Source organism: Pseudoliparis swirei, chromosome 1 (genome assembly GCF_029220125.1).
Source record: "Pseudoliparis swirei isolate HS2019 ecotype Mariana Trench chromosome 1, NWPU_hadal_v1, whole genome shotgun sequence".
NCBI lineage: Eukaryota > Metazoa > Chordata > Actinopteri > Perciformes > Liparidae > Pseudoliparis > Pseudoliparis swirei.
This window is the reverse complement of record NC_079388.1, coordinates 7,739,737-7,756,981: the sequence shown is the minus strand read 5'-3', so window position 1 is coordinate 7,756,981 and position 17,245 is coordinate 7,739,737. Positions and strand designations below refer to the sequence as shown.

The 17,245-nt window shown below is 45.2% G+C and overlaps 2 protein-coding genes across 2 annotated transcripts; both read right to left on the bottom strand.

Moving 5' to 3' along the window:
- Positions 1-54: 54 nt before the first annotated feature.
- On the bottom strand, positions 55-6,611 carry scamp3 (secretory carrier membrane protein 3). Its single transcript, XM_056417450.1, has 9 exons — positions 6,195-6,611; positions 5,862-5,942; positions 5,059-5,172; positions 4,693-4,813; positions 4,442-4,570; positions 2,593-2,752; positions 2,365-2,466; positions 2,154-2,271; positions 55-937 (listed from the first exon to the last, which is right to left on the bottom strand). Exons 1-9 carry the CDS (start codon positions 6,246-6,248, stop codon positions 776-778), a joined length of 1,041 nt encoding a protein of 346 aa, XP_056273425.1. The 5' UTR covers positions 6,249-6,611; the 3' UTR covers positions 55-775.
- Positions 6,612-12,024: 5,413 nt separating this feature from the next.
- On the bottom strand, positions 12,025-15,030 carry crabp2b (cellular retinoic acid binding protein 2, b). Its single transcript, XM_056416348.1, has 4 exons — positions 14,784-15,030; positions 13,093-13,271; positions 12,710-12,826; positions 12,025-12,326 (listed from the first exon to the last, which is right to left on the bottom strand). The coding sequence occupies exons 1-4, from the start codon at positions 14,869-14,871 to the stop codon at positions 12,276-12,278; spliced, it is 435 nt and encodes a 144-aa protein (XP_056272323.1). The 5' UTR covers positions 14,872-15,030; the 3' UTR covers positions 12,025-12,275.
- Positions 15,031-17,245: the final 2,215 nt, after the last annotated feature.

Genomic DNA, 17,245 nt, shown 5'->3' with positions numbered 1-17,245 from the left:
AATACATCATCCTGCTACTTAACTTGCCAAAAAGATACAGCAGTAATACCTGTGTAAGCATGACAATACATGTTTTATTAAAACCAAGACAGTGACGTGTAATAATCATAAGCACCACCAACAGAACAGTGACAGATATATTGTTACCGGAACACTTCATCTTTACAGTATGAGAGGTTTTGGCAAAACGGTAAAGAGGCATTCTCATCTGGAATGATCACAACAAAGCGTGTTAGTTTGCACGAAAGGTTTCTTGAGCCGCTCGGTTCTGGATCAAATGATAGCCTGGCAACAGCTCTGTGTTCAGCTCCAACTCAAGCATTGGCTCATTGTAAACACAGTCATTTAAAAACAAAAGAAAAAAAGGGGAAAAAAAGCAACCACCAGACTAGAACTTTGCTACTTGGCACTCAGCCCGTCTCTTTCTTCGCATCCGCTGACTCGAGGTACGACTGTGCAGCATTGTATACCGCTTCTTCTGCATGTTATTGTTTTCACATTTCAGCTTTCCGTTTCCTGGATCAACACATTAACACAACACTGACTCCCGGTTTGGCAAAGTAGCTCACTGGTCCTGTACATCTTTATAAATTACAAAAGCCCCACCTCCATCTCATGCACGTATCCTGATGTTCAGTTGCTCAAGGGTTACTAGACACACAAATCCTCCCCCCCATCAAATTCTAATCACCTGTGGGGTAATAAATACCAAACAGATCCTCTATCAAGTGGGATGGGACCTCCTTCACTTCCCACCCCCCCCACTCGTCCCTCTCTATCGAGGGGCGGTGAAGGCCCCCTGGGCGGCGCTCGTGGCAGCGCTGGTGGCTGCGGTGGTGGCGGCCTGTCGGACGGTCTGATTGGACATGACTCCGGTGGCGAACTCGGCCTGGGCCTTCAGAAAGCTGGCATCGGTCTGCCGGTACAGGCTGTGGACCTGGAGAGGGGAAGAGCAGAGCGCGCTGACACCCGATACACGCGGCAATTCATCCTCAGAGCATGCCCATTGTGAGGGCGAACGCGATACGCAGAACCCGATATCGGGGCCATTGTCCGGACTGTTTGTTATCTACCGACTGCTTCACGGCAGGTGGACCACCTGGGCACGGCGGGCGCGAGTATTTCCACAGAGCAGGTGGCAAGTGCAAATGCAGCGAGACAATTTTGATTTAAATTTCTTCCCTTGACTTCTTTCAAGAAATGCGACCCACTACCTCGTGTCACAGTATCTCCCAATACTCCAGCATTCATTAGAGTTCATTCATATTCAAGGGGCCTGAGACCAACTTGTCCTTTCACTTATCAACTGGATTTAAGTTACAGGACATTACATGGGCTAACAATTATATATTTATTTTTCTGCCTATTGCGTGTGATTGGCTGCATTTCAAACGTGACTATTTATTAAATCCAATGTATAGGTTATAATGGATGGATGGTGATCATGTCCTGAGAAAAACGTTGGAGTTATAAGTAAATGGGGACAAACCCGGTTTAGAAGAAGAAGAAGAAGAAATTTTTATTGTACAGGTGGTTGGTTTCAGGATATTCTGTTTGATACAGGTAGCATTGACCTAAATTACCATTTAAACGTGTCTCCCCAAACTAGCCTGCCCTCCATACTACCAAACTATTTATTATGCCATAATAATATTGGGTGAGTCCCAGTACACAGTATGTCAAATACTGTGCACCAAGAATACCGGGATGCCTTACTGCATCCAGTCACATCCGGTATAAAAACACCTGGATGTGCTGAGAGTCCAGGGTCCAGGGTGCTCTCGCGTGTGAGTACTGTGTCACGGTCTCTTTGCATTCTAGGCCTCAAGTTGGATCGTAGTTCGTTAGTAAAATAAAAAGATATATGATGGTGAATCGTGTTGAAGATAAACTCTGCAGTTATGCTCAGAATCGAGTGGCTGAAATTTTCAAGATTGCAGAAACATCTGTCGCCAGATGATCAGAGAGCTGGATGTTGTTGTGATCACGCATTTGGGGACGTGCATAACCAGCTTTCATGTTCCATGAAAAAGGACACATCCCGAGTTGGATACGAGGTGTGACTGACACCATGTCAGAACCTTAGTGCGAGTCGCTACCTGGGATTTCTCCCTGCACGTAAAAAAAAAAAATCACATTTATTCGTTTTTCACCTTCTTCAGCATGACGACCCCCATGACGGCTTGGGCGGTGAAGAGGACGGCGTTCATCATCATGATCGCACCGACGGGGACGCTGGTCTTCAGAGCCGCCAGGCTCACGATCCACCCGCTGGAGGGGGAGAGAGCGGTGAGACGGGGCGATACCCTGGAGGGGGCCATGCCTGTGTTCTGGCACAGAGAGGCTTGTGGTCATTAGTCATACCTGAAGCCCCATCCAGGGATACCGATGGTCATGATGACGGAGATGACCACTTGGGCAAAGAAAACAAAGAAGAAGACAAAGAAATTGAAGGAGCTGTCACTCCTGCGGGGGAGAGATAAATAGTTTTAGTGAGCAGAACAAAGCGCTCAAAGCCATTTATGCTTTATATATCTCAGAAAAGTGCATTTATGGTGGATGGGCTTTTTCATTTGAATGGTGTAACCCCACCTGAAGGCTTTGTACACAGGGCGGTACCAGCAGATGAAGGAGCAGGGGGTGAAGAGGAGGGCCCACAGGATGGCTAGGCCCAGGCCGACACCACCCGAGGGGTCCTCGCAGAACATGGCCAGGGAGGACACGAGGTTGAAGAGCAGCGCACAAGTGCATACTGGACATGGAGGAGATGGGATGAAAAGAGGAGACAAAGGGGAGCGGTTGGACAAGAATGAACAGCGGTGCAATCTGAGCGGAGTGATCAACTCTTTGTTGCTTCATTACAGCGCAGTGGACCGGAACACAAATACAACACGCCCCTCCCCACGCCACTGTAGGAGCCAACTTGTCAGGACTTTGGCTGATGCAACATGGCGCGATTTATTACCTTCCTTTTCCTGCAGCTCGGTTCAGGAGTTGGCTCCTTTGGTTGTCCCTCGGCCCAGACTTCAGGACGCAAGGGGTTTTTCCTCTTTTAATAATTGTTTAATGCTCGGCCACTCCCTTCTCTAATGCGGCAGCTCTCTGCCTCCCTCATTTTAAAAATCCGAATCAATGTTAATCCAAAAATGTTGCCGTAAAGCGGACTTAAACCTTGTGAACATCCATGTGACACTTATTTTAGACCCCTGTGACCCCCGTGACCCCCGTTCCCCCTGCCTGAAGCGTTGGGTCGTTCAATAAGAACAACTTAGTTATCTCCAACAATTTGAATTGGTTGTTGTGTGCAGTAGAAGACCTCTGCTCTCTTCCCCTTCGACCCTGATTTCAGTTGGTTCCTGCCAAATCCTCAATCTGGCAGTGAAGTGTCAGTCTTTGTGCAAACATACCAGCTCTTACTCCAGACAACCGGAATCACACAGGCGTGAGTCATGAGGGGAGCAGCTAGTGGCATCTGGTGGTGAGCGTGCAGATTGCAGCCGAATGAATAACCCTCTGCCCTCCCCTCCCCAAAAGGCAGCCTTCAGATAGCATCAAAAAGAAGACGCAAAAGGCAAACTCTAGAGCTTTTGTCCGTTTGTACATTCTGGGCTACTGTAGAGATCCATGATGAAGACCCGCTGCCAGTGAAGCACACAACACAATGATTTATAGTTGTAGGTCAGGGGTCGGGAACCTGTGGCTCGCGAGCCATATGTGGCTCTTCCGGTGACGGCATTTGACTCCCAGACAATTTTGAGTTAAAAAAAAGGAAAATCTCCGCCCGCCCCCCCTGTAATTTTCTCTATCGCGCCAGATTACAGCAGAAGTAATTTAAGGTCCTTTTCTTAAAGACGTATTTGTTCTTGTATTAAACTAAACGTCTGTTATTGATCGTATCTAACCAGCAGCATGTCATTTCTGTCTCTACGTATCGCGTTAACACTTCTCGGCTCCCCGTCTCTCGCGCCGCAGAGCTCCGATGCCGGCGTGTGCGCGCGCATCGGGACGGAGCAAAGAACCCCCCCCCCCCCCCCGTAGCATCATGCAGCACCAGAAGTCGCATTAAAAGCAAGACATATTTAATTTATTATACGTTAAAAATACTATATGGCTCTCAATGAAATATATTTTGAAATATTTGGCTTTTATGGCTCTCCCAGTCAAAAAGGTTCCTGACCCCTGTTCTAGGTGATCATGCGCTAATGAAAACATAGTTATCGTTATTATATTCCACTTCTGCAAATAAATCCCCCTAAAATCTGACACGCAGTTCCTTTCGGTCATTCTCTCAGTTACCTGAACACAACCTTCCACTGATGCATCTCAAGCGTCAACAGGAGGAGATTTCCCCCACACCTACAAACATGCTACGCTATAACACTGATGTTGCCATCATCATGGGGATCCACACAGCGGTGCGTCGTCAGTTACAGGAACTCACACATCCAGAAGTAGTACATGAAGGTGACGATGCGCTGGAAGCGCTGCGTGATCTCCACATTGATGTCCTGGTAGAAGCAGGGGCCCACCGGGCAGAATGACGGCAGCGGGGGCCAGTTATTCTGACGGGCTGATGAAGAGAAGAGTGGGAGGGGACAAAACGTCACAAACGGCAACAACGTCTTCTGGAATCGTAAAACCGTAAAACATTCAGGTATCTGTTGTAGTTATCTCCCCTCCCCCGTCACGTACAGGCTCCCGGACCCAGGCTGTGCGACTCGAGCTCCCTCTCTCTTCTCTCCAGCTCCCGGGCTTTCTTCTCCAGCTCCTCCTGCTTCTTCAAGAGCTCTGCTGTGGTAGCATTCACCGCAGTCTAACGCAGCAAGACACAACAGGGAAACGATTGACCAGAAATACACGTCAACTTTCAAAGAGAGGGTTGTTTATGCATCATGAATAATTCAGTATTGGCATCTACTGCACATTTCTGACAATAATGTGCGAGTACAAACTCATTTTGGCTACTGAACGTGCCGATATCAAGATCAGATGCTGAACACGAGTCTAAAGTGACAGGTGCAACATGTGACAAGTGCCTCTACAATGCCGCGTGTATACCTGCGAGGTATAGGAGCCATAGTTGCGAGGCTCAGTGGGTGTCGTCCTACTGGGTGGGGTCTGTGCAGGCACAGCTGGAGCAGAGGGAGAGGTGGCTTCATATGGAGGAGGAGGCTGGTAACAAAATAAATAAACATTGAATCAGTTTGAAAAGAAAAATCCATGACAAAAAGATACATGCACCACTTTCCACATTGAAACCAGCTTCTTTTTTTAGCTATTGAATATCAAAACATTTACATAAAACAAATGAGATTAAAGAGAAAAACAATGAGAAGTCTACTTCGGTGTTTACGACTGAGTTTAGTTCCTGTTAATGCAGTATGGGCTCATACCATCAGTTGACAGGAAGTACCAGGACCCAAGGCATTTCCTAGCAACAACAACCCAAACTCTTCAACATGCAACCGAGGTGTATCTCACGTGGCAAGGTGTATGTTTTGGTCTCGGTCCTTTTAAGAGACGACAACGATTATAACGAAGTGTCAACTGATCACTGAATTATGTGCGATTTGATCATCGATTCAAATAAAACGAATGAAGGAAGTGAAACTAAGTGAGACTACCCAGACTGATTATTTATTTTATTCGTTTTTTTTACAAAAAGATAACAGCCATCTCAGAGCAGGCCGACAGAGACCGTAAACACAATAGACATCGGACGAGTAGAAAAGGTACAAACAGTTGGATTGAACATTAAACAAATTATATGGAAACATGTTTGATGCAAAATGTGAAATATACATCATCTCACAATACATATACACATCCCCTTATAATATAATATCTGAAATATGACTCACCCCAGTGGTGTTATCAAAGGGGTTGTACAGGTCCAGGGTGGCGTACTCTGCGTTGCTGTTGTGTTGAGTCACTGCGGGGTCCTAGCCAAACAAAGACACAGAGACACATGGAGACCCTCCGCATGACACCCCCCGAGGGGCTTCTCATTGTGGAGAGGAGCCACAAGTGGGCACAGACTACGGAGGGCAGGAAGGCCCAGAAGAGGAAGAAAAAGCCACCCGCGTCACATGAGCCACAACACGCCCGTTTTCACGCAGAGCCGACATCAAACACACCGCGACGGACCGCTCGGACACCGGCTCATTGTTACGTTAATATTTCGTTTGACCCACTTGGAAAGGGTTGTGGTCGTCCATCGGCTCTGGGAAGCTGGTGTATTTTGACATGTCGACGGCGGGTTGTTTTGGGGGAAAGAGAAGCCGACGTCACTTCGCCGCCGCTGCCGATGTGCACGTTTAAAGTCGCGGAGACGCTGCTGCGTCTGGTCCGAGAGGGCGGGCGGTGCAGGCGCGTTATTCGGTCGACTAGCTGCCCGCCCCTCCGGTGGTCATCTCCCCGCGGCTATGGACGGTGGGCTGCCGGTGAACACGATGGACGGACTGGTTGGCAGCTGTTTTTTGTGTCACACCCTCTTGTTCAGCCCCGACTGTCGGGGTCTAGATTACAGCTGCGCCGAGCCGCACGACAGATCTGTTATTTATTCTCCCGCAGGAAAAAACAGCCGTTGAACCGGAAGTAGCCAGCCGAAGACTCGGTCACGTGACCGCTGCTGCGGCAGAGCATCACGTCGCTGCCCGTGATTTTTTTTTTTTTTTTACGGTCAAGAATTACAAGAATGTATAATATTAATCTAGCTTATTTTTTTAAGCACACAAAGACCAAACTATAACAATATAATATATGCCAGAGGTTAAAGAATACAAGGTTGAGACCGGTATCTTATCAAATATAAATGACCTTAAAGGAGACATTTCTAGGTTCATAGCAATACAAGATGGTGATTACATCCTTGAACTCACATTGGTGCCAAGCCGGTAGTGACTCTACATACGTTTTATTGTAATAGAGCATCCTTGTTAATAATAACTAACCTTTTATCAAACTGTTAATGATGTGCAGTCTCTTAATGATGTTTCCTATTATTGTCAGGAGGTGTCATTAATATTCCGTGATCCATTATCCATCCATACCGCTTATCCTCATTAGGGTCGCATGCAGGGTGCTGGAGTCGATCCCAGCTGACATTGGGCGAAGGCAGGGTTCACCCTGGACAGGTCGCCAGTCCATCTCAGGGCTCAGATAGAGACAGACAACCATTCACGCTCACATTCACACCTACGGGCAATTTTGGAGATCAATTAACCTGAGCTGCATGTCTTTGGACTGTGGGAGGAAGCCGGAGAACCCGGAGGGAACCCACGCTGCCGTCATTAATATTACTATACATATTGTATACTAGTAATATTGCCTCTTCAAATCTGGTCAGTTATAGCCTTCATATCTCTCCTTGTTACTTTGTTTGTTAATTAACGAGCAATTGTACTTTGTTTAGCTAAAGTTAGTCAACAATATCTCTGCAGAGAAGTCCCACATTAATTCGGAGATAAACTAGTTAAAGGTTGGTGATAGATAATCCTTGTGAAGGTGTAAAAGAAGCGAGAAGAGAGATGTGGAGTTGGTAAATGTTGTACAACAGCCTCTCCAGCATGGTAGGCTAAAACCACCTGTAACCCATCATATCGCCGGGGTGTCATCTTTGAAACAGTCTGAAATTAAACTGTATGCAGTTGCAGACGGAGCCAGAAAGCAGTTTGGAGACCACAAACAAGAAAAACAAACATATTTTGTGGATGTATTTTTCAGGCGAAGATGAAACGACAGATATGATGGGGTACAGTGGGACTAGGCATGCCCGCCCAATTAACTCGAGAAGAACTGGCATCAAAGTCTGGCACCAATGCAAACCAATAAATGCTGTCACGGTGACGTTATGACCCTTCCTTCTTCTATAGGTTCCTCAGTTCATACAAACTACCTATTTTGGGGAAGCGTGTTTTAACAGAATTGGCATCGTCTTGTGATCCATGTTTACTTCATATCAAAGAACCTGTTGGGTGATGTCATTCACAGACACTACAACAGGGAGGATTAAAAGAGGCGCTAAATGAGAGTCACATGTCATATCATTGGGCTACAAATCCTGGCCTTGTCTGCGCTTGCCCAAAGGCTCACGAGCTGGGGCACGATCATAGAGCATTTGGATGAGATGATCACTGAGGCGTCCGCAGGGAGGGTGTGACAGTGGCCTACTTCATGGGGGAGAACTACAATTCTGCAACCATTGAAAAGATCCTTAAAGGTATACTATGCTAGAATTTACAAAAAAGACAAAACAATGTAGGCTATAAATCAGTGCTTTTCAAAATGTGGTCCGGGGTCATTAAAAAGTGCAAACTGGTATATACAGGTGGAGACGACTTACGCTAATAAATCAAGTAGCTTATGTCCGCCCAAAGTTGGGCCAAAGGAAGTTCTGAGTTGTTTGTCGAACGTCACGTTAATATCAATCCGCTAACTCAAGACGCGACAAAAACTGGATGCCCCTACTTAGCTTGACATGCAGTGTGTTTAAATGTAGTCCCTATCGTCAGGGCCAAACTAGCTTCATTGAGAAAATATGGCATTAAGTTTGAACAGTAATATCGAGTTTGGTTTAATTGAGAATGCATCGAGACCCACGGGTCGCTGGAGGAAGCCATGAAGCCAGCAGGCTGAAGCTGATTACAAAGCACCTGGAACATAAGGGTCAAAACAAAGTGGCATTAGCGTGATTTTAATTTAAATGTTCTTTCTGTTTATTATTCTGATAGAGGGCCGAAGGGTTTCGGATGGAAACCGTAGAATTTAAATAGTTCCAATGCTTTGGGACGTTTCTGGTCGTCTGAAAAAGCATTTGGGTCCCACATCGGCGTCTGACCCCAAACCATGAAGCAGGTTAACACCGCTGCTTTGTTACGACCCCTCGGTGTGCCGAGGATCACAGACCTCCAAGCTTGAGCCAGCTCAGACGGAGCGGTGGCCTTGTGAAGCCTGTGGCTGCATTCAGTCTGAATCTGACTCCTTCCCGCAGGTTTGTGTGGAAGTGTTTCTATTTGTTTTTTCGAATGTAATCTCCAAAAATAATGTGTCATTTGTCTAATTCAGGGCTTTGTTCTCATTTCTCAACATTGAGAATATTTCTGTTTCTGTAAAATGTAGAATATACAATATATATATATATATATTGTATATTCTTGACATCACATCTGTACAGAGATCCTGAAGGCATCTTTTAAAGGCCCGGTCTCTGAATATCGGCTGTGTGCATCACAGCATTTATATAGCACTGGTTCGTAATAGAAAAATACATTTGTCATTGACTCCTGGATAGATACAATGGAAACTGAACCTTTGATCTGTGAATTTAAATCCTAATAATTTCGTCAAATACTCAATGTGTAAAGCCTAATCTTGGCATCTAACTCCACGCTTATCATTTAACTTTAGGCAAAAGACACGCATGTCGGTCTGATCTTGGCCAATGGTTTTTGCCTGGTGTTCAAAACTGTTAATATTCCTGTTTTGCTGTTCTCAAAAAGATCCTTCCCCCCTCTTCCAGTAGGTGTCCCTCTTGTATCTTGACAGAATAAAACCATCCCCCACTTCTCTGGCCTCAGAGGGAAGGTGAGATCTAAACCTCAAGGAAATGTTCAGGTGCAGCAAAAGAAACATTGATCCAATTATTTTCAGCATGTTTTTCTTTATTTTTTACATTGGACACAATCAAAATTCATCTTAAATATTTGTTTTGCTTTGTATAATGTCATTTATTGGAATTTGTTAGATATGAGCATCGTCAAGGTTTTTTTTGTCTCTTTTTTTGTATCGGATGAAGTGTGCATGCTCATAGGACCCTGTCCTGGGTGTGTCTTTGTACCTCTCATATATATTACCCTTGCAGTCACATGTTGAGCAGCAGCAGACAGCCTTTAATTCAAACACACTTTATGGCCTCATGCCCTCGAACAACCCGGCCTTGTCTCTCTTCATTTATCTTCTCCTATCACACGGGGTCACGTGGGCGAGGGCAGTCATGTGACTTCATCACGTCGGTCACGCTCACATACAGTAACACTCACACACTCCTGTCTGTGCTGCACATGCCCTGTTGTGACGTTATGGATATCACCGTGCAGTCAGGCCCGTCTTAAAGAGTGACAAAATAAAGGCCTAGCGTCCACTATTCTTTAACTTCACATTTGCTCTATGGGTAGAAACATAATCTTGCTCCATACTTTGTAGGATGTTTAAATTTAAAATAAAATAATATTTAAATAGATTGTTACAGCTAAATGAGTGATGAAAGCTTCTTCGGTTTAACTGAGTGAGCATGTGTCCGTGCTCGTGTCTGCTGACTGAACCTGCTCGCATCGTAGTCCGTCTTTGTTGGCCGGCTGACACCTGTGACTAATCATTTCCTCTAATTGCCGTGTCATGATTTGTCCAGATGGCTCCAATTCAAAGGCTTGACTCGGGTGCCTCCCTGTCCTGAAACCACAGCATTCCAGCAATCCAGGGCTGCATGACATCACTGTGAGAGGTGTTTGTGTGTGTGTGTGTGTGTGTGGAAAATGACCCGGCTAACAAGGAGGGACTGGGTGGTTTACACAGCTCCAACGAGGTCACTTCAGCCATCAGTCAAAGGGGTCATTTCGACAGAATCAGCCATCTTATGTATTTAGTGTGTGTGTATGTATGTAAGTGTGTGTGTGTGTGTGTGCCAATTTTCTTTTTCAGAGCAAATAGCGGGGAACTTTCCATCCTTTCCAGAGTGCAGTTAAAGCACTGTGGTTTTGTTGAGTGCTTACACAGTAACACAGGTCTTCACTGCGGCCATTGAAGGTTCATGATGAGTGAAGTTTGCAAACTTTATATGACGCCAGAGGAAAGGGAGCCTACATTTACTAAAATACTGTGTGAGGCACATGTTCTTTATGCTTGCGTTGACATTTTCTGCAGCTTTTTCCTGCTTTACATGTATGTGACAGCTGCCAGTACACGGTACTTTACGGGTTAAGATTTTACGATTAAAAACACATCATTTTTGTGTAAAATACAACACCTTGTTTACGATTAAGGGAATATACAAATGAAGGTGGAAAAGTCAGATCTAACGTAAAGACTAATTTTCTCCTCAAAATAAAGAAGCAACCGCTGAGAAGACACACACACACATACACACACACACACACACAGACCCACAGAGGTTATTGAGAACATTCATCCCAGCGGAGGCCCAGTCCTCCCACTGCTTGCTCAGCACTGTGTATAAACTGGGAAGCACTTCAGAGGGGCGCTTGTCTGCCCACTGTTTGAAAAGCTGTAAAAACCATCACTGCCTGTGAGCTGTGCAGCTCTCTCCTCAGGAAGCGCATGAGAGCTTCATTTTTCACAGCATGGTGACGTTCTGCCTCAAACCGAAGCGGCAGTTGAATTTTTTTTGTTGAGAAAAAGAAACGATTTGAGGGACTTTTAAATCCATCTGTATTTTCGGCTCAGCATTTCATTTGCATATTTTGTCTGCATCCATTTAGTTGAGATGTGGGTTTTCAGAAGGAGAGCCTGGAAATCTCCACGTACACTTTAAGGAGAAGCCACTTCACACTTTGTACCTGGGTGCAAAGCCAAAAGGGGGTGGGGGATTTCTTTTTTTATTGAGCTCATTTTCAGTAGGTACAGCTGGAGAGGGGAACATACAAAGTATAACCTCTCCTGATGCTATGAAATAACTTTCTCATGACCACCCTCTCTCTGGCCCTCACTCCTTTTCCTTTCCACTCCCTGTTTCCCTCTTGTCTTTGCCAAATGTCCCTCAAAGGGAAGTTTATCAAACACGATTTGTCTTTGGGAGTTTTTAAAACTAATTGAACACATACTGTAGTGAGAGAAGAAGAGCACACAGGGGACGATGTCCATTGCAAGTGGAAAAATAGAGAGGGGGTGGGGAGGGGGGGTAATCAGGAGAATATGTGAATGGCAGACAGGGATGTAAAGTGATACTCAGACGGAAGACAAGGGAATGGGAGGTGCAGTGAGGAGGCAACATAAAGAGTGCTTGAGAAGTCATGTAAAACAATTTATTAACGCGTTAAAAAAAGGCCCAGAGTTAAAGGAATGTGGGTCATTTCTATATGATACATAAAAGGAGCAAGTTCAGGCATCTTTGGTGTTCTAAAAGTGTCAAATGAGGCCTTTGTCTACCCAGAGAAACTTCTGACTGGCTGGGAGGAGGACGAGGAAGTAAGCAAGTTGAGTAAATGCAAACCATGAGGCACGAAACATGAGTGTTGAATCGCAGTCTGGAAACTGTTTCCTCATTCCCTCTCATACAGCCGGGTGCAGACGACTTCTCCTGCAATCATTGTCTGAAAGAAAACCGCAACAGAGTATTAACAGTGTGCCGCGCTTTCTAATATGACCTCATAAAAGTGGTTATCTATTTTTAACCCTCCTGTCGCCTTCGGGTCAATTTGACCCGATTCAATGTTTAATGTCGGTGTTCTTTCGGGAGTCAACAAACAAACATAAAGTACCTCACACTTAAACTTGGAAAACAATATTAATTCTAATAATTTTCTGGAGATTTTAATAGCTGGGGTCATATTGACCTCAAGGGTAAAATATGTTAGTAAATATAAAGGTAACAGGAGGGTTAAACATTGAATCGGGTCAAATTGACCCGAAGGCAACACAAGGGTTAAAAAGCAGATATGAAGTCATGATTTCCTGCTGTCCAGTAAATAATCACCAGTATCAGTTCTCCGTCGTTGGTCAGCTCTCGGGTCCACGCCGTTTTGGGCCCGTCGCCTTTCTGGACGGTCTGTTCACAGCTGATCTTGCTGTCTGTTTCCCACTTCGGGAAACTCTGCAGGGATTCACGTGGAGAAACATATGCATCGTTTAAGTGCGCTGGATTCTATAAAGTCAGAACATTTCTTTTGATGTCCCACGCCACTCACTCGTTATGAAGGAACGAAGAACAGACCCGTGTTTTATTACCGGCACTAACTCTTTTTGGGCTGAAATTATTTCCATACGGTGCATAACTCTGGCTAGTTAGTGTGTCCTCGGCCCGAGAGACCCGGTACGCATGCATCGACATTACACAGGCATGTTACGTGGGACGTGTACCGTGCAGGGACGTCCATCCACCGTGGCCTCGTCGAAGGACTGCCCCACGGTGAAGGAGACGTGGGTGGTGCGGACGCTGGTGGACGTCTTGATGGACAGACTCTCGTCCTGCTGGGTGATCTCCACCGCCGGGCTGGAGGCCGCTCGCACTGCGATCTTCCTCAGGAACACATTCACGCCTGATCGCACACAAGCAGGACTGACGTCAAGCCACCGAACTGTAATCCATGAAAATCAATCTTTCGGCAACTTTAGTTGTTTTTGTCAATGTTCCCGCGTCGCTGTGCGGTAATGCAGCTGTGAACGTTTGGACATTTCCTTCTTGCTTGGTGGTCATTGAAACTATATGTCCTCTGCTATTCAAGATAAGCAACTAAATGAATGTGATCCTCGTTGAAACAATGTCCGTCTCCTCGTATTATGTGTCTCTTTTTGAGTGGAAAGCTTTTTGGCAGTCTGAAAGTTTTCCAAACAGTCTGTAAAGCTGCACCCCGCAGTCATAACATCACCGTGATGAAAAGAAAAATAAGGCCGTTGAATCCACATCAGGATGTATTTTTTCGTTGCGAGCCTCATTACGCTGATGTTTTTTCTCTTTTCTTTTTCCTCTTCTGAATGAACTTAACCCGAGGAAATGAATCTAAGAATCTATGGTATGCTTCAGAAAATGGTTGCCAGCTAAACGCAGCATTGTTGTACTTAATGTGTTACAACATGTAAAACCACTGGTATGGAGCTACGTTTAAGTAAAGACAATTCGTCTGGAGAAAGCGATTAGAGTCAAGACATGACTCATCCTGAAATATAACTTAAGCCGTTATCCACCCAACTTTAAAAACTCAGCTGCTGTCGTTGTTAACCTGAACCCAAGTTAAGAACGAGATGCACATTTGTAATTCTACATCCAGACGACCCCTCAAATCACATTCAGGTGGGACCATATTTACACACACACAAGCACACACACACTGGGTCAGGGAGGCCCAGGGCAGTGAAGTCAGTTCCCATCCGGCGGGCTGCTGGGGCCCATGTCAAGGCTTAGTTCCGTTTACACGGGCTCTAATTACAACCGCATGAGGTGGACCCTGCTTCAGATGAGTCTAATCTAACATTCCTCCACAGGCTATTTGTCTTCAGATTTTTAATGGGTGCCACTGGCTGGCCCTCGCCTGACCTCTCCCTCTCCTGTTCTCGCTTATACCGGGAGTCCATACAGTTTAATGTAGCTATAAGCAAGACCAATATGCCCGTGAACGTGGCTTAGCAGGGATGGAGCAAACCAATGAAACCACAGAGCCACTTCCGACCCCTTTGGTTCTCCAGTGACCTCTGAGCCGAGTGGATTTCCAGTGGCGAATGCCACATGTCAACCTGATTGACAGGTCTGTGTGCATGAGATGCTTCTCTTTCCTTTTATAATCCTCTTTTGCATTTTTACAATGGCGCTAAATGGTTGATGATAAACCAGATAACGATATGCAGCAAAGTTTGACTTTTTGCTTGTAAAGCATTTTAATAAAAGTGTGTGCATGTGTGTGTGTGTGTGTGGGGGGGGGGGGGGGGAGGAAATGAAATCCTGTCTTGTGTTGGACATGGTTTTCAAGACAGATAAACAACTTTTATTGTGCATGATTAAACAAATCAAATATAGAATCAGTCTATTTATAAAATGCCTCTAATGCAGGACTCACCCAGAGCTTTCAAGAGATCCTCGAAATTTTCCGAAGACTTCATTTTCCATTTCCCTGAGAAATCTGTGGTTTTCTTCTCCACGTCCATGATCTCTTTTGCAGATTAGAAGCGGATTTGCACTGCAGACTCGCGATGCCTGTCCCTCTCTGCTCCTCTCGGTTCACCGGTGCGCGAAACTGTCTCCGCCGCCTGCATCTGCGCCTGCACTGATTGGCCCACAGCTCGCCTGAAGCTGAGGCCGGTCCAGCCAATCCGGAGGCCGCTGGCAGGGAGGGGCTTTCTCCCTCTGGTTCTGGATATTTAGAGGTCGTTGTATTTGTTTCTCGAGTTGGTGTCAAGAAGTCAAGAAATAAATGTTGGCGCCTCAGTGAGGAATTACATGTAAAAAATATATAGAATAAAACCCGTTTAAAACCTTTTATTAAATAACAAACTACATTTAGACCAGACGTGTTCAGATCTGGAACGTGAAATCAGATATCAGGGTTAATGTGTTCAGCTCCAGCTCCAGTGTGTGAGTGTGTGTGTGTGTGTGTGTGTGTGTGTGTGTGTGTGTGTGTGTGTGTGTCTGTGTGTGTGTCTTTGGGGGGAGGGAATGAAAAAGCAAAAAGACATGACTCACAGCTGAAGGAATCCATCCCAGAAGCTGCTGACAGCATTTTCACTCTACACTTACAATTTAAGGCAGTTATTATTCTTCATTACAGCTACAATAAAAGAGCACATCGGCTATGCAGTTGTATGTACCCAACACATCCCATCCTGTCTTTATCTGAACGGGTTACACATCTGTAGGGCCCTTGTTTCTGTGCACAAAGCCTCATCTGTGAGATAAACAGTGTCAGTTTAACTATGCAAGCATATCCTGCTAATGCCTGATATACTTCCATTCTGACAAGCCTAACTCATTTATATTTTGGTATTTTTTGTTTATTTATATGCACTAATACCATAATTGCAAATGAAGGATGTACAAGTGCTTAATCACTAAACCTGTTAATGAATTGACTGGTTCAAAACTGTCCCGCGCTCTCTATTTCCTACCGGCATTTCCTGGCTTAGTGGTGCCAAGGCAGAGAGGACTGGAGGCTGAGATGCACTCAGTTTTGTTATCACCAAGTGGCAACTGCATAGGCCAAAACACGAAGCCAAGAACTGCCGTTCATCAGACGGCCACTTGAGGCTCTAAAAGCGAGTCAATCCCCTCAGATCCCCTCGTTAAAACACCCAACTGTACAGCAGAAATAAACATGTTTCCAACCTGGAACACACATATATTTTGGTCTCTAAAGCTACAATCTCCACTATAACTTAGCTTAATGATATCAAGGCTTTAAGGGCCGTCACTTCGACTAATTTAAGTCCCTGAATTGACCTCTTGGTCGTGGTGCTGCTGCTGCCGCCTTTTGGAGATTGTTTCATGCAAATATCAGACGTAGAATAGAAGGCTGGCTTTGTGTTTATTGTACGGGCGTTGGATGATGGACTGCAGCTGGATGACCTCCATGCATCAGCTGTTCAAGCTAGAACTAGGCTGAACCCCTAAACACCGGACTGCACCATCCCACCGCAACTCTTTTTCTATTCATCACTGACAGCACAGAGGACTCTGGCAAGAAAAAAGGAGAAGAACGAACTTCATTGTCCTTGAGCTTCATTTTGGCTCCTCAGAAACATACGGGTGACGTCACAGAGACCGTCCATGTCTCATGGTCCAAGGTTTTCACGACCGAAGAGTGGTGAGAGAGAGGAGTGAACAGGCAGCCAAAATACAGTGGGTATGGAGAGTATTCAGACCCCTTTAAATTGTTCACTCCAGCCATTTGCTAAAATCAAAAAATGTCATTTTATTTCTCATTAATCACTCAGCACACGCAAATTTATTAAAAAAGAAAAACTGAAATAACACGTGGTCATACGTATTCAGATCCATAAGAGCTAGAATTTTCTTTTGTCAAATCAGTAAGGCCACATTGTCCCTAAAGCCAGGAGGAGATAAAGTATCAGCGTGCAACACAACAATCACTCTAATACATCCACAAAAGCCAAAGAGTTATATAACAGTTGAGTTAACAAGTGCAATCAATTGGGTGGATAAAGATGCTTGTGAATATTTCTTTGGTCACATCTGACTAAATAGTGGACGTATAGTTAAACTTGAACTACATCATGAATGTTGCAGAGAGTAGTAAACCAAAGTAAGAACAAAAATTCCCCTCAAGTATTGTAGGGAGATGTATTTTATATAATAAACTCCCAATAAATGTAATTCCACTTGCACCCACTGGTGGAATCCAGCGTGTAGGGCGACTCTCAGTCGTCAGGTCATAGACTCTCGTTCTGTTCTCTCCATCACATGCGCTCACACACTGCCAAGAATATTTCACCAGCTTTGGATCAGAGGGGATGCCTCAGGAAACATGATGCACTGCATTCACCCAACAAAGGGAGTCGTGATGTT

Excerpts from the sequence above, each read along its gene's own strand:
- crabp2b (XM_056416348.1), bottom strand. The coding sequence starts at position 14,871 with ATGGACGTGGAGAAGAAAACCACAGATTTCTCAGGGAAATGGAAAATG. Across the intron at positions 13,272-14,783 it reads GGATCTCTTGAAAGCTCTGG|GCGTGAATGTGTTCCTGAGG; the intron begins GTGAGTCCTGCA and ends GTGTGCGATCAG. Across the intron at positions 12,827-13,092 it reads TGGATGGACGTCCCTGCACG|AGTTTCCCGAAGTGGGAAAC; the intron begins GTACACGTCCCA and ends GAATCCCTGCAG.
- scamp3 (XM_056417450.1), bottom strand. The coding sequence starts at position 6,248 with ATGTCAAAATACACCAGCTTCCCAGAGCCGATGGACGACCACAACCCT. Across the intron at positions 5,943-6,194 it reads ACGACCACAACCCTTTCCAA|GACCCCGCAGTGACTCAACA; the intron begins GTGGGTCAAACG and ends TTGTTTGGCTAG. Across the intron at positions 5,173-5,861 it reads CCTTTGATAACACCACTGGG|CCTCCTCCTCCATATGAAGC; the intron begins GTGAGTCATATT and ends TTTTGTTACCAG.